The 18126-nt window shown below is 42.4% G+C and overlaps 1 protein-coding gene across 1 annotated transcript in view; it reads right to left on the reverse strand.

Moving 5' to 3' along the window:
* Positions 1–18126, reverse strand: part of LOC115479047 (mucin-2-like) — a 245734-nt gene that overhangs the window by 143197 nt on the left and 84411 nt on the right. Inside the window, exons 29-40 of the mRNA XM_030216763.1 lie at positions 8301–8333; positions 7903–7935; positions 6052–6084; positions 5101–5133; positions 4455–4487; positions 4050–4082; positions 3089–3121; positions 2443–2475; positions 2046–2078; positions 1085–1117; positions 440–472; positions 33–65 (exon numbers count right to left, since the gene is read on the reverse strand). Of these exons, the coding sequence (XP_030072623.1) occupies positions 33–65; positions 440–472; positions 1085–1117; positions 2046–2078; positions 2443–2475; positions 3089–3121; positions 4050–4082; positions 4455–4487; positions 5101–5133; positions 6052–6084; positions 7903–7935; positions 8301–8333 (396 nt within the window). The remainder of the gene's footprint in view (positions 1–32; positions 66–439; positions 473–1084; positions 1118–2045; positions 2079–2442; positions 2476–3088; positions 3122–4049; positions 4083–4454; positions 4488–5100; positions 5134–6051; positions 6085–7902; positions 7936–8300; positions 8334–18126) is intronic.

The raw sequence follows: 18126 nt of genomic DNA on the forward strand, positions 1-18126 counted from the left end.
AGATTTTGAAGAAAGAAGGTTTTTAATATTACCTGTTGTCGTAGGTGCTACAGTGGTAGTTCCTCCTAAAACAACCAGACATTTTTTAATCAGAATATATTCCAAACAAATCCTTTGTATTAAAAAAAAACATATATAGTTTTTGAAGCAAAATTTGAAGAACTGTGCATTATGTACTAAGGATCTGTTGTTCTATTCATTCTGAATTTTATTGAACTAGTAGAAATATTTTTAAAAGTTATTTCAATATATAGAAAAGATTTAAAGAGTGAATATTTATTAGATATAAAAATAATATGTAAACATGAAACAAAAGCTTCTTGGTACTAAGAAACTGATAAATAAATAAATAAATAAATAACTGTTTTTTTATAATGTCACCTGGCTACTATTATCCAAAAGAGAACAGATCTTGAAGAAAGAAGGTTTTTAATATTACCTGTTGTCGTAGGTGCTGCAGTGGTAGTTCCTCCTAAAACAACCAGACATTTTTTAATCAGAATATATTCCAAACAAATCCTTTGTATTAAAAAATATATATATATATAGTTTTTGAAGCAAAATTTAAAGAACTGTGCAACATTTACCAAGGATCTATTCTATTCATTCTGAATATTATTGAACTACTAGTAAAAAAGGCCCGTTTCTGGAGCCAATGAAACGGGCGCTAGCAAGGCTTTCCTGTGGCCCCCTCCCCACCCGTCGTCGATGTGGGTAAATTGCTCCACCTCCGCCCTCAACGTCATAACGTTTGACGCGAGGGCGGGGCCCAGAGACTGTGATTTTCGAGGCTTCAGAGCTTCGAACATACGAACCTTGGCTTCAGTGACGTCAGCAGCCAATAGAATGTTGAGGGTGAGTTTTATATATATAGATTAGAAGTATTTTTCAAAGTTATTTCAATATATAGAAAAGATTAATAGAATGAATATTTAATGGATATTAAAATAACATGTAAACATGAAACAAAAGCTTCTTGGTACTAAGAAACTGATAAATAAAGACATATCTATTTTTTTTATAATGTCACCAGCCTAGTATCATCCGCAAGAGAAAAGATTTTGAAGAATGTGTTTAATATTACCTGTTGTTGTAGGTGCTGCAGTGGTAGTTCCATCTAAAACAACCAGACATTTTTTAATCAGAATATATTCCAAACAAATCCTTTGTATTAAAAAATATATATATAGTTTTTGAAGCAAAATTTAAAGAACTGTGCAACATTTAGCAAGGATCTGTTCTATTCATTCTGAATTTGACTGAACTGTTAGTAAGATTTTCCAAATTATTTCAATATATAGAAAAGATTTATAGAGTGAATATTTAATAGATATTAAAATAATATGTAAACATGAAACAAAAGCTTCTTGGTACTAATTAACTGATAAATGTAGAAATACTAGTAAAAAAGGCCCGTTTCTGACACAAATGAAACGGGCGCTAGCAAGGTTTTCCTTGGATTGTGTATGTTTGAGATAGTGTATGTGAGAGTGATTGTGAGAGAGAGAGAGAGTGAATGTGTGTGTGTGTGCCCCTCGGAAGAAACAAAAACGTCTGTGTGCTTGGTTTTGAGTATGTGGGAATGATGGCTGTGTTGGGGAGTGGAAACAGAGATTAACCAATGGGTTTCCTTGCTCGTGTGTAGGAATCGTCGTGCACCATGGCCGGAGTCGGAGAGGAGAGGGAGGGCGGTGGAATGGTGAGCGAGCGGCAGCGGGAGGGTGGGTGAGGGGGACTGTAGGCGGGGGGACGGGGTCCAGCGCCGATTTTGGTTGGTTTTGAGTGTGTGGGAATGACGGCTGCATTGGGGAGTGCAAACAGATATTACCCAATGACAATCCGATTTATTGAGTGTCATTGCTCCGCCCTCAACGTCATCACGTTGTGACGCGGGGGCGGGGCAGACACTCATGCGATCTTGCAACTACAAATTTAGAACGTTGGAGGTGCCTATTATATATAGAGATCTGCTTTGTCATTACATCACCAGGCTAGTATCATCCAAAAGAGAACAGAGTTTTAAGAAAGAAGGTTTTTAATATTACCTGTTGTCGTAGGTGCTGCAGTGGTAGTTCCTCCTAAAACAACCAGACATTTTTTAATCAGAATATATTCCAAACAAATCCTTTGTATTAAAAAAACATATATAGTTTTTGAAGCAAAATTTGAAGAACTGTGCATTATGTACTAAAGATCTGTTGTTCTATTCATTCTGAATTTTATTGAACTAGTAGAAATATTTTACAAAGTTATTTCAATATATAGAAAAGATTTATAGAGTGGATATTTAATGGATATTAAAATAATATGTAAACATGAAACAAAAGCTTCTTGGTACTAAGAAACTGATAAATATAGAAATATCTGCTTTGTCATTACATCACCAGGCTAGTATCATCCAAAAGAGAACAGATTTTGAAGAAAGAAGGTTTTTAATATTACCTGTTGTCGTAGGTGCTACAGTGGTAGTTCCTCCTAAAACAACCAGACATTTTTTAATCAGAATATATTCCAAACAAATCCTTTGTATTAAAAAATATATATATATATAGTTTTTGAAGCAAAATTTAAAGAACTGTGCAACATTTACCAAGGATCTATTCTATTCATTCTGAATATTATTGAACTACTAGTAAAAAAAGGCCCGTTTCTGGAGCCAATGAAACGGGCGCTAGCAAGGCTTTCCTGTGGCCCCCTCCCCACCCGTCGTCGATGTGGGTAAATTGCTCCGCCTCCGCCCTCAACGTCATAACGTTTGACGCGAGGGCGGGGCCCAGAGACTGTGATTTTCGAGGCTTCAGAGCTTCGAACATACGAACCTTGGCTTCAGTGACGTCAGCAGCCAATAGAATGTTGAGGGTGAGTTTTATATATATAGATTAGAAGTATTTTTCAAAGTTATTTCAATATATAGAAAAGATTAATAGAATGAATATTTAATGGATATTAAAATAACATGTAAACATGAAACAAAAGCTTCTTGGTACTAAGAAACTGATAAATAAAGACATATCTATTTTTTTTATAATGTCACCAGCCTAGTATCATCCGCAAGAGAAAAGATTTTGAAGAATGTGTTTAATATTACCTGTTGTTGTAGGTGCTGCAGTGGTAGTTCCATCTAAAACAACCAGACATTTTTTAATCAGAATATATTCCAAACAAATCCTTTGTATTAAAAAATATATATATAGTTTTTGAAGCAAAATTTAAAGAACTGTGCAACATTTAGCAAGGATCTGTTCTATTCATTCTGAATTTGACTGAACTGTTAGTAAGATTTTCCAAATTATTTCAATATATAGAAAAGATTTATAGAGTGAATATTTAATAGATATTAAAATAATATGTAAACATGAAACAAAAGCTTCTTGGTACTAATTAACTGATAAATGTAGAAATACTAGTAAAAAAGGCCCGTTTCTGACACAAATGAAACGGGCGCTAGCAAGGTTTTCCTTGGATTGTGTATGTTTGAGATAGTGTATGTGAGAGTGATTGTGAGAGAGAGAGAGAGTGAATGTGTGTGTGTGTGCCCCTCGGAAGAAACAAAAACGTCTGTGTGCTTGGTTTTGAGTATGTGGGAATGATGGCTGTGTTGGGGAGTGGAAACAGAGATTAACCAATGGGTTTCCTTGCTCGTGTGTAGGAATCGTCGTGCACCATGGCCGGAGTCGGAGAGGAGAGGGAGGGCGGTGGAATGGTGAGCGAGCGGCTGCGGGAGGGTGGGTGAGGGGGACTGTAGGCGGGGGGACGGGGTCCAACGCCGATTTTGGTTGGTTTTGAGTGTGTGGGAATGACGGCTGCATTGGGGAGTGCAAACAGATATTACCCAATGACAATCCGATTTATTGAGTGTCATTGCTCCGCCCTCAACGTCATCACGTTGTGACGCGGGGGCGGGGCAGACACTCATGCGATCTTGCAACTACAAATTTAGAACGTTGGAGGTGCCTATTATATATAGAGATCTGCTTTGTCATTACATCACCAGGCTAGTATCATCCAAAAGAGAACAGAGTTTTAAGAAAGAAGGTTTTTAATATTACCTGTTGTCGTAGGTGCTGCAGTGGTAGTTCCTCCTAAAACAACCAGACATTTTTTAATCAGAATATATTCCAAACAAATCCTTTGTATTAAAAAAAACAACATATATAGTTTTTGAAGCAAAATTTGAAGAACTGTGCATTATGTACTAAAGATCTGTTGTTCTATTCATTCTGAATTTTATTGAACTAGTAGAAATATTTTTAAAAGTTATTTCAATATATAGAAAAGATTTAAAGAGTGAATATTTATTAGATATAAAAATGATATGTAAACATGAAACAAAAGCTTCTTGGTACTAAGAAACTGATAAATAAATAAATAAATAACTGTTTTTTTATAATGTCACCTGGCTACTATTATCCAAAAGAGAACAGATCTTGAAGAAAGAAGGTTTTTAATATTACCTGTTGTCGTAGGTGCTGCAGTGGTAGTTCCTGCTAAATCAACCAGACATTTTTTAATCAGAATATATTCCAAACAAATCCTTTGTATTAAAAAAAATATATATATATAGTTTTTGAAGCAAAATTTAAAGAACTGTGCAACATTTACCAAGGATCTATTCTATTCAATCTGAATATTATTGAACTACTAGTAAAAAAAGGCCCGTTTCTGGAGCCAATGAAACGGGCCCTAGCAAGGCTTTCCTGTGGCCCCCTCCCCACCCGTCGTCGATGTGGGTAAATTGCTCCGCCTCCGCCCTCAACGTCATAACGTTTGACGCGAGGGCGGGGCCCAGAGACTGTGATTTTCGAGGCTTCAGAGCTTCGAACATACGAACCTTGGCTTCAGTGACGTCAGCAGCCAATAGAATGTTGAGGGTGAGTTTTATATATATAGATTAGAAGTATTTTTCAAAGTTATTTCAATATATAGAAAAGATTAATAGAATGAATATTTAATGGATATTAAAATAACATGTAAACATGAAACAAAAGCTTCTTGGTACTAAGAAACTGATAAATAAAGACATATCTATTTTTTTTATAATGTCACCAGCCTAGTATCATCCGCAAGAGAAAAGATTTTGAAGAATGTGTTTAATATTACCTGTTGTTGTAGGTGCTGCAGTGGTAGTTCCGTCTAAAACAACCAGACATTTTTAATCAGAATATATTCCAAACAAATCCTTTGTATTAAAAATATATATATAGTTTTTGAAGCAAAATTTAAAGAACTGTGCAACATTTAGCAAGGATCTGTTCTATTCATTCTGAATTTGACTGAACTGTTAGTAAGATTTTCCAAATTATTTCAATATATAGAAAAGATTTATAGAGTGAATATTTAATAGATATTAAAATAATATGTAAACATGAAACAAAAGCTTCTTGGTACTAATTAACTGATAAATATAGAAATACTAGTAAAAAAGGCCCGTTTCTGACACAAATGAAACGGGCGCTAGCAAGGTTTTCCTTGGAGTGTGTATATTTGAGATAGTGTATGTGAGAGTGATTGTGTGAGAGAGAGAGAGTGAAAGTGTGTGTGTGTGCCCCTCGGAAGAAAAAAAAACGTCTGTGTGCTTGGTTTTCAGTGTGTGGGAATGATGGCTGTGTTGGGGAGTGGAAACAGAGATTAACCAATGGGTTTCCTTGCTTGTGTGTAGGAATCATCGTGCACCATGGCCGGAGTCGGAGAGGAGAGGGAGGGCGGTGGAACGATGAGCGAGCGGCTGCGGGAGGGTGGGTGAGGGGGACTGTAGGCGGGGGGACGGGTTCCAGCGCCGATTTTGGTTGGTTTATAGTGTGTGGGAATGACGGCTGCATTGGGGAGTGCAAACAGAGATTACCCAATGACAATCCGATTTATTGAGTGTCATTGCTCCGCTCTCAACGTCATCATGTTGTGATGCAGGGGCGGGGCTGACACTCATGCGATCTTGCAACTACAAATTTAGAACATTGGAGGTGCCTTTTATATATAGAGATCTGCTTTGTCACCAGGCTAGTATCATCCAAAAGAGAACAGAGTTTTAAGAAAGAAGGTTTTTAATATTACCTGTTGTCGTAGGTGCTGCAGTGGTAGTTCCTCCTAAAACAACCAGACATTTTTTAATCAGAATATATTCCAAACAAATCCTTTGTATTAAAAAATATATATATATAGTTTTTGAAGCAAAATTTGAAGAACTGTGCAACATGTACCAAGGATCTGTTCTATTCTCTATCCTCTCCAAGATACTTGAGCGCGCAGTCCACAGCCGCTGCCTTGATTTTCTTTCCTCTAATGCCATCCTCGATCCGCTTCAATCCCGTTTCGCCCTCTTCACTCGACAGAAACAGCACTCTCTAGTCTGTAATGACCTGTTCCTTGCCACTACTCCATCCTCATCCTCCTCGATCTATCCGCCGCTTTTGACACTGTCAATCATGACTTACTTCTTGCCACACTGTCCTCATTTGGGTTCCAGGGCTCTGTCCTCTCCTGGTTCTCCTCCTATCTCTCCCACCGCACCTTCAAAGTTCACTTTCATGGATCTTCCTCCACCCCCATCCCCTTATCTGTTGGTGTTCCCCAGGGATCTGTCCTTCTCTTCTCAATCTACACCTCTTCCCTGGGCTCCCTGATCTCATCTCATGGTTTCCAGTATCATCTCTATGCTGATGACACCCAACTGTATCTCTCCACACCAGACATCACTGCGGAGACCCAGGCAAAGGTATCAGCCTGCTTATCCGACATTGCTGCCTGGATGTCCAACCGCCACCTGAAACTGAACATGTCCAAGACCGAGCTTATTGTCTTTCCACTAAAACCCACTTCTCCTCTTCCTTCACTTTCTAACTCAGTTGATAACACCCTCATCATCCCCGTCTCATCTGCCCGCAACCTCGGAATCATCTTTGACACCTCTCTCTCCTTCTCTGCGCATATCCAGCAGATAGCCAAGACCTGTCACTTCTTCCTCTTTAACATCAGCAAAATTCGCCCTTTCCTCTCTGAACACACCACCCGAACTCTCGCCAACGCTCTCATTAGCTCTCGCCTGGACTACTGCAACTTACTCCTCACCGGCCTCCCACTTAGCCATCTATCCCCCCTTCAATCAGTTCAGAACTCTGCTGCACGTCTCATATTCCACCAGAACCGATATACTCATTTCACCCCTCTCCTCAGGTCACTTCACTGGCTTCCGATCAGATACCGCATTCAATTCAAGCTTCTCCTTCTTACCTACAAATGCACTCAGTCTGCTGCCCCTCACTATCTTTCTACCTTCATCTCCCCTTACGTTCCCGCCCGTAACCTCCGTTCACAGGATAAATCCCTCCTCTCAGTACCCTTCTCCACCACCGCCAACTCCAGGCTCCGCTCATTCTGCCTCGCCTCATCCTATGCTTGGAACAACCTTCCTGAGCCATTACGCCAAGCCCCCTCCCTGCCCGTCTTCAAGTCTTTGCTTAAAGCCCACCTCTTCAATGCTGCGTTCGGCACCTAACCCTTACCGTTCAGTGAATCCAGACTGCCCCAATTTGACTGTCCCTATCGGACCGACCGTTCACTTGTCTATTAGATTGTAAGCTCTTTGAGCAGGGACTGTCTCTCTTTGTTAAATTGTACAGCGCTGCGTAACCCTAGTAGCGTTCTAGAAATGTTAAGTAGTAGTAGTATTCATTCTGAATTTTATTGAACTAGTAGAAATATTTTTCAAAGTTATTTCAATCTATAGAAAATATTTATAGAGTGGATATTTAATGGATATTAAAATAATATGTAAACATGAAACAAAAGCTTCTTGGTACTAAGAAACTGATAAATAAAGACATATCTGTTTTTTTATAATGTCACCAGCCTAGAGTATCATCCACAAGTGAAAAGATTTTGAAGAAAGAATGTATTTAATATTACCTGTTGTCGTAGGTGCTGCAGTGGTAGTTCCTCCTAAAACAACCAGACATTTTTTAATCAGAATATATTCCAAACAAATCCTTTGTATTAAAAAAAACATATACAGTTTTTGAAGCAAAATTTGAAGAACTGTGCATTATGTACTAAGGATCTGTTGTTCTATTCATTCTGAATTTTATTGAACTATTAGAAATATTTTTAAAAGTTATTTCAATATATAGAAAAGATTTAAAGAGTGAATATTCAATAGATATAAAAATAATATGTAAACATGAAACAAAAGCTTCTTGGTACTAAGAAACTGATAAATAAATAAATAACTGTTTTTTTATAATGTCACCTGGCTACTATTATCCAAAAGACAACAGATCTTGAAGAAAGAAGGTTTTTAATATTACCTGTTGTCGTAGGTGCTGCAGTGGTAGTTCCTCCTAAAACAACCAGACATTTTTTAATCAGAATATATTCCAAACAAATCCTTTGTATTAAAAAATATATATATAGTTTTTGAAGCAAAATTTAAAGAACTGTGCAACATTTACCAAGGATCTGTTCTATTCATTCTGAATTTGACTGAACTGTTAGTAATATTTTCCAAATTATTTAAATATATAGAAAAGATTTATAGAGTGAATATTTAATAGATATTAAAATAATATGTAAACATGAAACAAAAGCTTCTTGGTACTAATTAACTGATAAATGTAGAAATACTAGTAAAAAAGGCCCGTTTCTGACACAAATGAAACGGGCGCTAGCAAGGTTTTCCTTGGATTGTGTATGTTTGAGGTAGTGTATGTGAGAGTGATTGTGAGAGAGAGAGAGTGAATGTGTGTGTGTGTGCCCCTCGGAAGAAACAAAAACGTCTTTTGTTTTTACTATAATTATTTTTTTTACAAATAGAAAAAATAATATATTGTAAATTCCCTATCTGGGAAAGCATTAAGGAGTAAAATGTTTAAAGAATATCACAATCGTATCTAAACCTAAAACAAACAATTTCTAATTTAAGAGAATCCGTAAGGGAGAAATGAGTGCATTAAAGATGCATTTGATAACTCACAATTTCACCACTTCCTCTACAGTAAGAGAAAAGAGAACAAATTTCAAAGAAAGAAAGTTATCAATATTACCTGTTGTTGTAGATCCTGCAGTGGTGCTTGATCCTAAAAGAACCAGATATATTATAATTAGAATTTACTCTTTTGTTTATACTATAAATATTTATTTGCAACTAAGAAAATAATATATTGTAAATTCTCTATCTAGGAAATCAATACCGACTAAAATTTTAGATTAATAAAATAATTGTTTGTAAACCCAAAGCAAGCAATTTGTAATTTAAGGAAATCCGTAACGAAAAGAAATGAGTGCATGAAAGCTGCATTTGATGACTCATAATTTCACCACTTCCTCTAAAGTAAGAGGAGAGAGAACAAATTTTAAGGAAAGAAGGTTCTTAAAAGTACCTATTGTGGTAGATCCTGTGGTGGTTTTTTGATCTAAAGGAACTGGAAATATTTTATTTAGAATTTATTTGTAAAAGATCTTTTGTTTTTACTATAATTACATTTTTCGCAAATAAAAAAATAATATATTGTAAGTTCTCTATCTGGGAAAGCATTAAGGATTATCGTTATTAATGAATATCACAATCTTATGGAAACCTGAAGCAAACAATTTGTAATTTAAGAAAGTCAGTAAGGATAAGAAATGAGTACAAGAAAGAAGCAACTGATGGCTCATACCTATTGTTGTAGATCCCGCAGTGGTGCTTGGTCCTAAAAGAACCGGAGATGATTTATTTAGAATTTATTCCAAAAAAGATCTTTTGTATTTACTATAATTAAGGGCCAAGATTACTAATCCGTGGTATAAGCGCACTAGCATTTGCTAACACTATAGACACTCAAAGCTATAAAAATTGGTGTCTCTAACGTTAGCGCACACTAAATACGCTTACGCACCTTAGTAAACAGGGCCCCTCTGTTTTTCACAAATAAAATATGAAGATGTATTAAATGTTTAAGAAGGCTCTACACACAACATTCTGAACATTAATGGACTATTAGAGAAATGATACATCTCTATCCCATAAAGATTCATGGAGTATAGTTTTAGGAATTTCAAAATCATAGGTAAACCTGAAGAAAACAAAATATATTTGAAGAAAATCAATCATGGTTAGAAACTAGTAAATGAAAAGGCATTTATTAATAGATTCTTTATATCACATCTTAAAAATAGTTGCAGAAATGAAAAATATCTAAAGTATGCCTGAATTTTCATGCAATTTATAGAATAATTCGAGTGCCATTCCACATGACTAAATTTAGTAGTGGGCAGTTACGCCAAGTAAAACTTGGTGTAAATCCCAGCACCTAAGTTAGGAGCAGAGTGGGTATATTCAAAAACAGTCCGCATTGATTTTAGAAACACCCATGACACGCCAATTCCAAAACTATAACACACCCTGTTTGAAATTAAGTGCATCACATTAGGAAGGCCGGTGAGGTGCATGCCGAGCAGCCGCACATAACATGGCGGCTGCCACAAGGCAGACCCCGGCCTAATCTTCCCTTCTCTTCCTGCTTCCCCATAGTCTGGGTGACGTAAAGGGGTATTCTGCCCACCATTGTTGGGGAGGCCGGAAGAGGGCGGGGCTCAGGTCAGCAGCACATGAGCAGCATAAAAGGCTGCCGAGGAGATGAGTCAGCCTTTTCTTCGGCAGCGAGCAGTGAAGGAGTTTCCATGCTGCTTTGCACAAGACTTTTTCTTTTTTTACAGGAGTTTCAACAACCTGAGCTTGTGGCTCAGCAGGTTCCAGCTATGTCTTCTGCTGCATAGTTTGTGGGTTCAAATACGTATTTCTAATGTTCTAAAACTTGCTTTTGTTACACAGTTAAGGCTGCCGAAGAGAGACCAGTTTTGCAAACCGGATCTTGTGGCTCAACAGGAACCAGCTGTGTCTTCTGATACCAAGTTTGTGTGTTCCAGTCCTGCTTTTCCTGGGTTTAAGTCCCGCATTTCTAGTGTTTTACCTACCACGTGGATCACTGGACAGCTGGGCAGCATTGCTGAAGGTACTCCTATTTGGGTTGGAATCCTGCATTTCCACTGCTTTCCCTAGCAAGTGGCGCATTGCAGGTAGAGGCAGCATCATTAAAGGTACTTCTGCATTGACTATACAGAGCCTTTCCTTGCTCATCACTGCTCGGCAGAAGGAAAGACTACGATTCCAGGGACCACAATTCCTCGCTGCACCAGAAGATCAACTCACCCTACGGACCAGGTAGCAGATGTTCCCTGTGCATCTACACGGCGGCGGCTTCGTCCTGAAAGGTATATTGATTCTGCTGACCTACCGCTACCGTGGGCAATTGTCCCCTCCTCCACAGACACTCGCCGTCGACAACCTCCATCATCACCACTCTCTGGGCATTACGGAGCACGCAGCGCCATGAGACTCCCTAGAAGGCCCATCTCACCGATCGCTGCCCACCACATGTTTGATGCCAGAGGCCCGTAACTTACCACCGCTCACCACATGTTTGATGCCAGAGGCCCGTAACCTGATCTCATTGGAACACGATGCCCGCCCTTGTGGGAATGATGGACAGACCCACACAGCCAGTGCGGGAGGTAATTTGCACTGCTCCTCGCCATCACATGCCTCGGGATCGATGCGCACATCTCTCTCACCTGCAAACCTGCGTGGTGCTCATGCTTTGAACAGACAGCCACAATGCAGCTCCAGCACCAAGCACCGAGAACAAGGGTCTTTCTCGGCAGGCAGCAAAGATGGCCCAGTGTCGTCATCACCACAGAAGCCGCAGATCAGAATCTTGCCATAGTCCCCATAGATCTCCATCCTGCTGCAGGCGTCGACAACACCGTGCCTACCGTCACTCCTACGACCACCACAGAACCCCCTCTTATCCTAGGCATGACCGCACCAGTTCCTGGAGTGTCCGCAGCGAGCATCACAGATCCACACCTCCACCTCATGGCAGATCCTCGTTCCGAGCTAGTCGAATCAACCGCCATGACGATGCACTTGCATTGAACTGTGTGGCACCTAATGAGGCTTCTGCATCAGCCATTATGTGTCCAGATGCTCCTGCAGGACTTTCTCAGGTCCCTGACAGCTTCACAGCAGAATGTCAACCCTCTACAGCGATTAAACATCCTGTAGCAAAAAGAAAGAAGAAAGGTAAGAAACATAAGCATTCCACACGGTCCAGTTCCTCATCGTCCTCTTCATCTTCTTCTTCATCGTGTTCCTCCTCTTCTTCCTCTCCCTCCCCTGCTCGGCCTACTGCACAGCCCTCTGTACCCACCTCTGCATTCACCTACGGTGTTCCCCCAGAGAGCTTATGGCAGAAGGTGCCTAGCTCCCTTCGGAAAAAGGTTCAAAAGCGACAGTACTTTGACATATTCAAACTTGCAGAAGGCAGACGTAGACGGCATGCCAAAAAACAAGCAAAAAAGGACGACCTGCTGCCAGACCACACCAGACCGATTCCACGGAACCTTGCGTGTTGGGTGCTTTCCTATGCGCATATGATGAGCATTGTATGCAGGAAACAGCATGACCAAATCGATCCAATGCTCTGCTACCTCGAAACAGTTCTCAGCATATATCATGAGCACGATGGACATGCCTGGCTAGCATACGACGAACATTTCAGGGACAAGATGGAATCTAACCCCCATATGGCATGGGATATGGACGATAGGGGCCTGTGGCTTCAGAATGTCCTCACTCGACCCAACATCGCACCACGCCATTCTTCTCATTACAGAGATCCACCACAAGGAAAACGACAAGGGAGGCTTGCCACATTGTCACGAGATGTGTGCTGGAAGCATAACAAGGGTAGATGTACCATCCAAGATTGCAAATACAAGCACTTGTGTGCTACATGCGGCGTTCCACACCCCCTTGCCCTGTGCCCCAAGAAGGCAACCTTGCAACAGGGAGGACTGCAAAAACCTTGACCCATTCACCAGAGCACCCACTCCCATTTGCTTAGACACTATGAGGCCCTGGCTGCTATGATATCCTAAGCGACCTGACGCGAGCTTACTCCTGTATGGCTTTCAGGTTGGGTTCATCATACCATTCCAAGGACCCATTCCACTTATCACTTCTGCTCCGTCATCTCACCGCAAGACCTGTCTTGCCCGTATTATCTCCAACAAACTGGCTGTTGAACTATCTGCGGGTCTCTTTGCTGGGCCTTTTCTTCAACCTCCTTTTCCCAGAATGTTTGTTTCACCCCTAACGGCCGTACCTAAGAAAGAACGCGGAAAGTACCGCCTTATCCACAACCTTTCCTACCCTCCCGGTCACTCTGTGAATGACTTCATATCAGATAGTGCCACATCTGTCCACTACATGTCCTTCGATTCCACACTGGCCTTGGTCCGGGCGGCTGGCCAAGGTGCACTCATGGCCAAAGTGGATATTGAATCCACTTTCCGCTTGCTGCCTATTCACCAACACTGCTTCCCGTTGTTAGGATTCTGCCATGCAAATCAGTTATATTTTGACAAGTGCATGCCTATGGGATGTGCAGTCTCTTGCAACCTTTTCGAAGCATTCAGTTCCTTCCTGCATTGGGTAGTGTCCCAGCGTGCCACCTCTTGCAATCTCGTTCACTACCTTGATGACTTCTTATTTGTCAGGCCTAGGCTCTTCAGCACCTACCGAGACCTCATGGATGTTTTCTACACGGTAGCCCATGAGTTCGGGGTTCCCATCGCATGCAGCAAAACCACAGGACCCAGCCCAGTTATTACCTTCTTGGGAATTGAGATAAATTCGTTAACCCAGACCACCAAACTACCTGAGGACAAGCTGCGGGACCTTGCACAGAAAATACTCCATGCCCTTGCATCGTCCAAGATCACCCTCCATCAAATGCAATCTCTGATTGGCTCGCTCAATTTTGCTTCCTGGGTCATCCCAATGGGCAGGGTGTTTGTCCGTAGGCTTGCCATGCTACAGCCGGTGTGTCATGCCCACATCACCGTCTGCACATTACCCTGCCCATTAAGCAGGATCTACGCATCTGGCTCTGCTTCCTATAGGATTTCAACGGAAAAGCTTTGATCCAATCGGCCCCACTATCCAGCACGGACCTCAACCTTTTCACAGATGCCGCCAGGTCCACGGGCCGCGGAGCATATTACAATGGGTCCTGGTTCGCCGTCCCCTGGCCACAGCAGTGGACCTGCACGGGCCTCACCGAGAACATCACTTTCCTTGAACTATTCCCCATTGTCACAGCAGTTCATATCTGGGTCTCTGCGCTGGCCAGTACAAGTGTAGTCCTTTGGTCGGACAACGCAGCGGTGGTAGAGATCATAAACAAACAGCACATTGCCCACATGCTGCAGAGCTTCTCAGACATTTTGTGCTCCGTTGCTTGCAAATTAACCTGACAGCACGGGCAAAGCATGTACCTGGAGTAGACAACCGTATAGCTGATGCTCTCTCACGTTTTCAATTTTCACTCTTTCAACAGCTTGCCTCCTCAGCGGACAAGGAATCAACTCTAGTTCCAGAACACTTATGGCATCTAGGAACAGCACCGCACACCTCCTCGTCAACAGCTCCTTAGTTGTTTCGACTCTGCGCACCTACCGCAATGCCTTTCACCACATCTACAAATATCTTTATTTATTTGTAGCATTTGTATCCCACATTTTCCCACCAATTTGCAGGCTCAATGTGGCTTACATTTGCCATAATGGCGGTTGCCATTTCCGGGTAACAGAATTACAAATGGTATTGCGTTAAGGTGCATACATACATGGTAACATAGATGGAACATAACATACATGGAACAGTTCATGGTATATATATATATACCATGTGTGTACATACATGGTAAAGAAGAATACATTATGGTATTGCATGAAGATTCCTGAGTGATAATTGGATTATAACATACATTAGGTCATCGACTATGGAGAGACCATATTCGGCATAAGGATTGAAGTGATAGTGCTTGTTCACTAATAGCAAAGAGGTTAATCAGTCAAGTGATAAGATTTCGGTTGTGTCTAGGTCGTGTATATTCTTATTATTTAATATTTAAGATGGATGTAAATGGTATGCTTTCTTGAACAGATCTGTTTTCAGTACCCTTCAGAAGATAGTTAGGTCTTGCGTTGTTTTTATGGCCTTCAGTAGTGCGTTCCATAGCTGGGTACAAATGTATGAGAAACTGGTCGCATATGTGGATTTTTATTTTAGCCCTTTGCAGTTAGGGTAGTGGAGATTGAGGAATGTGCGTGTTGATCTTTTTGCGTTCCTAGTAGGCAAGTCTATAAGGTCTGATATGTAGTTCGGGGCTTCCCCGTGAACGATTTTGTGGACCAGGGTGCAAACTTTGAACGCAATACGTTCTTTTAGTGGGAGCCAGTGTAGTTTTTCTCTTAGGGGTTTGGCGCTTTCGTATTTCGCTTTCCCAAATATGAGTCTGGCTGCTGTGTTTTGAGCTGTTTGGAGCTTCTTAATGATTTGTTCTTTGCATCCGGCATAAATGGCATTGCAGTAGTCTAGATGGCTTAGCACCATTGATTGAACTAGGCTGTGGAATACTTCCCTTGGGAAGAAAGATTTGATCCTTTTACGTTTCCACATTGCGTAGAACATTTTCTTTGCTGTGTTTTTTCGCATGATCTTCGAGTGTGAGATTTCGGTCAATTGTGACTCCCAGAATTTTCAAGCTGTCTGAGACCGGTAGGGTGTAGTGGTAGAGATCATAAACAAACAGCACATTGCCCACGCGCTGCAGAGCTTCTCAGACATTTTGTGCTCCGTTGCTTGCAAATTAACCTGACAGCAAGGGCAACGCATGTACCTGGAGTAGACAACCGTATAGCTGATGCTCTCTCACGTTTTCAATTTTCACTCTTTCAACAGCTTGCCCCCTCGGTGGACAAGGAACCAACTCCAGTTCCAGAACACTTATGGCATCTAGGAACAGCACCGCACACCTGCTCGTCACCCGCTCCTTAACTGTTTCCACTCTGCGCACCTACCGCAATGCCTTTCACCACATCTACAAATATCTTCAACATCATGGATGGAGAGGTGGAACTGTCACAGAACGTCTCATTGCCTGTTACATCACTGACGCTTTCGAGGGCGGCGTTCCCAGGACAGCGGTAATCTCACGCCTCAATCTCACGCCTCACAGGCTTCACCTTCTTCGCCAAACTACGCAGATGGGGCAATCCTCGCACAAGCTTCCTGATAAGGACACTGCTAAAAGGGTGGGCGTGGCGAGCCCCGATGCTAGGCGCCCAGTGACGCACAAGCTCCTCCTCCTGCTATGGCTAGTACTGAAAAATGTGTGCTTGGACAACTATGTGGTTCTGTTGTTCAGGGCGGCATTCTCGCTGATCTTCTACACTGCTTTACGCATAGGCAAACTTACTGTGCAATCCAAGACCAACCCAATCAGAGGATTACAGCTAGACGACATATCCATAACACAGGAGCTGGTCCGCCTGCGAATCACTAGGTCTAAGATGGACCAAGCGGGTAAGGGGCACACCATTATCCTACATGCTGTCCAAGATTTACAGACCTGCCCATTGGCCAACCTCTCTGCCTACCTAAAGGTTAGACCGCCAGTGGGTCTGCACCTCTTGCTCCACCAGGATGCCAGCCCCCTCACCCGTTTCCAGTTCACAGCTGTCTTCCGACAAGCTCTCCAGGTAACTGGTCAGTGCCCAGCCAACTTTGGAACTCATTCTTTCCACATAGGGGCAGCTACTGCGGCATTCCAGCATGGCCTTTCCTCCCATACGATCCAGCAACTGGGCCATTGGAAATCCGCAGCGTACCGCACCTATATCCGACCTTTGCAGCGCATCTAACCACTCCCTTCCTTTTACAAGGTCAACTGCGGCATCGAGTAGCGTGGATCACTGGACACTCCTATGTGGCCAATGCTTACAAGCGTTTGACAGCTCGAAGCCCCGGCGTACACCTGGGTTTGGACAGTAGAGGTGCGATGAATACATGGATCGGCATTCCGGTATGAGATGGTGTCAGCTTCTGCCTTCTGTCCTTTGGTTGCTGGACACCTCACCCCAGCCAGACGTCCTGCTCATTCATTTGGGGGGAAACGACGTTGGACGCACCCCATGGCAAAGCAAGATCTCTTTGAACTGTCTGCTCATTTGACCAGGACCACTATCCTCTGGTCGGACACCATCCTCCGATGGCACGGAACCGCTTCCCGGTTGTGGTCCAGAGGTGTAAGCAAGGTCAATCGACAGATTGGTCTGTGGACTTGAGCAACTCGGCGGAATGAAGATCTGGCACCATTGGGCTTCCCCTCTCCTTCCCGGATACTTCCTCTCAGACGCCATTCATCTCTCGGACTACCTCCTCCTTAATGATTTCCAGGAGGCCCTTGAGAGACTGTGTTAAACACGGACTAGGGGAAGGGGGACCCAGAGGACCTGCTTCTCAGGTCCCCTGGGTTGTGGCGGAGGCACCCGAGCCTGGGAATTCTTGGAGGTGCGGGAACAATAGGCGAAAGAACGCTCGGTCGCTTCAGGCAAGCGACAAGAACACGCACTGGGGACAGGCCTAATCACCTCGCTGGCTATGTACAGCAGCTGGAATACTGGTTTGGGGTGCAGTCCCAAGCAGATGGACGTTCGGTCACGCTGGGGGCGGAGTCATGGCTGACCACCACGTGGGATGGTGATGCAGGCTCTCCAGCTAGAAAAGACATGGCCGGGAGCAGAAGCTCGGGTGCTTCCTAGGGATTGTGTTAATGTGTTTTAATAAAGCTGTGGCCAAAATTTTCCAAAAAGAAAATGTTTCATGCCTGGTCTGTACATCTATGAGTGTAAGGTGAGAAAGGGGGCGAGAGGGTGTAGCCTGCCAATATTAAGGAAGGCCGGCGAGGTGCATGCCGAGCAGCCGCACATAACATGGCGGCTGCCACGAGGCAGACCCTGGCCTGAGCTTCCCTTCTCTTCTGGCTTCCCCACCAGTCTGGGTGACGTCAAGGGGTATTCTGCCCACCATTGGTGGGGAGGCCGGAAGAGGGCGGGGCCTCAGCTCAGCAGCACATGAGTGGCATAAAAGGCTGCCGAGGAGACAAGTCAGTCTTTTCTTCGGCAGCGAGCAGTGAAGGAGTTTCCCGCCCTCCCTCCCTACGAGATTTTTTTTAAATTTATGAA

This window comes from Microcaecilia unicolor, chromosome 10, assembly GCF_901765095.1.
Source record: "Microcaecilia unicolor chromosome 10, aMicUni1.1, whole genome shotgun sequence".
Lineage (NCBI taxonomy): Eukaryota > Metazoa > Chordata > Amphibia > Gymnophiona > Siphonopidae > Microcaecilia > Microcaecilia unicolor.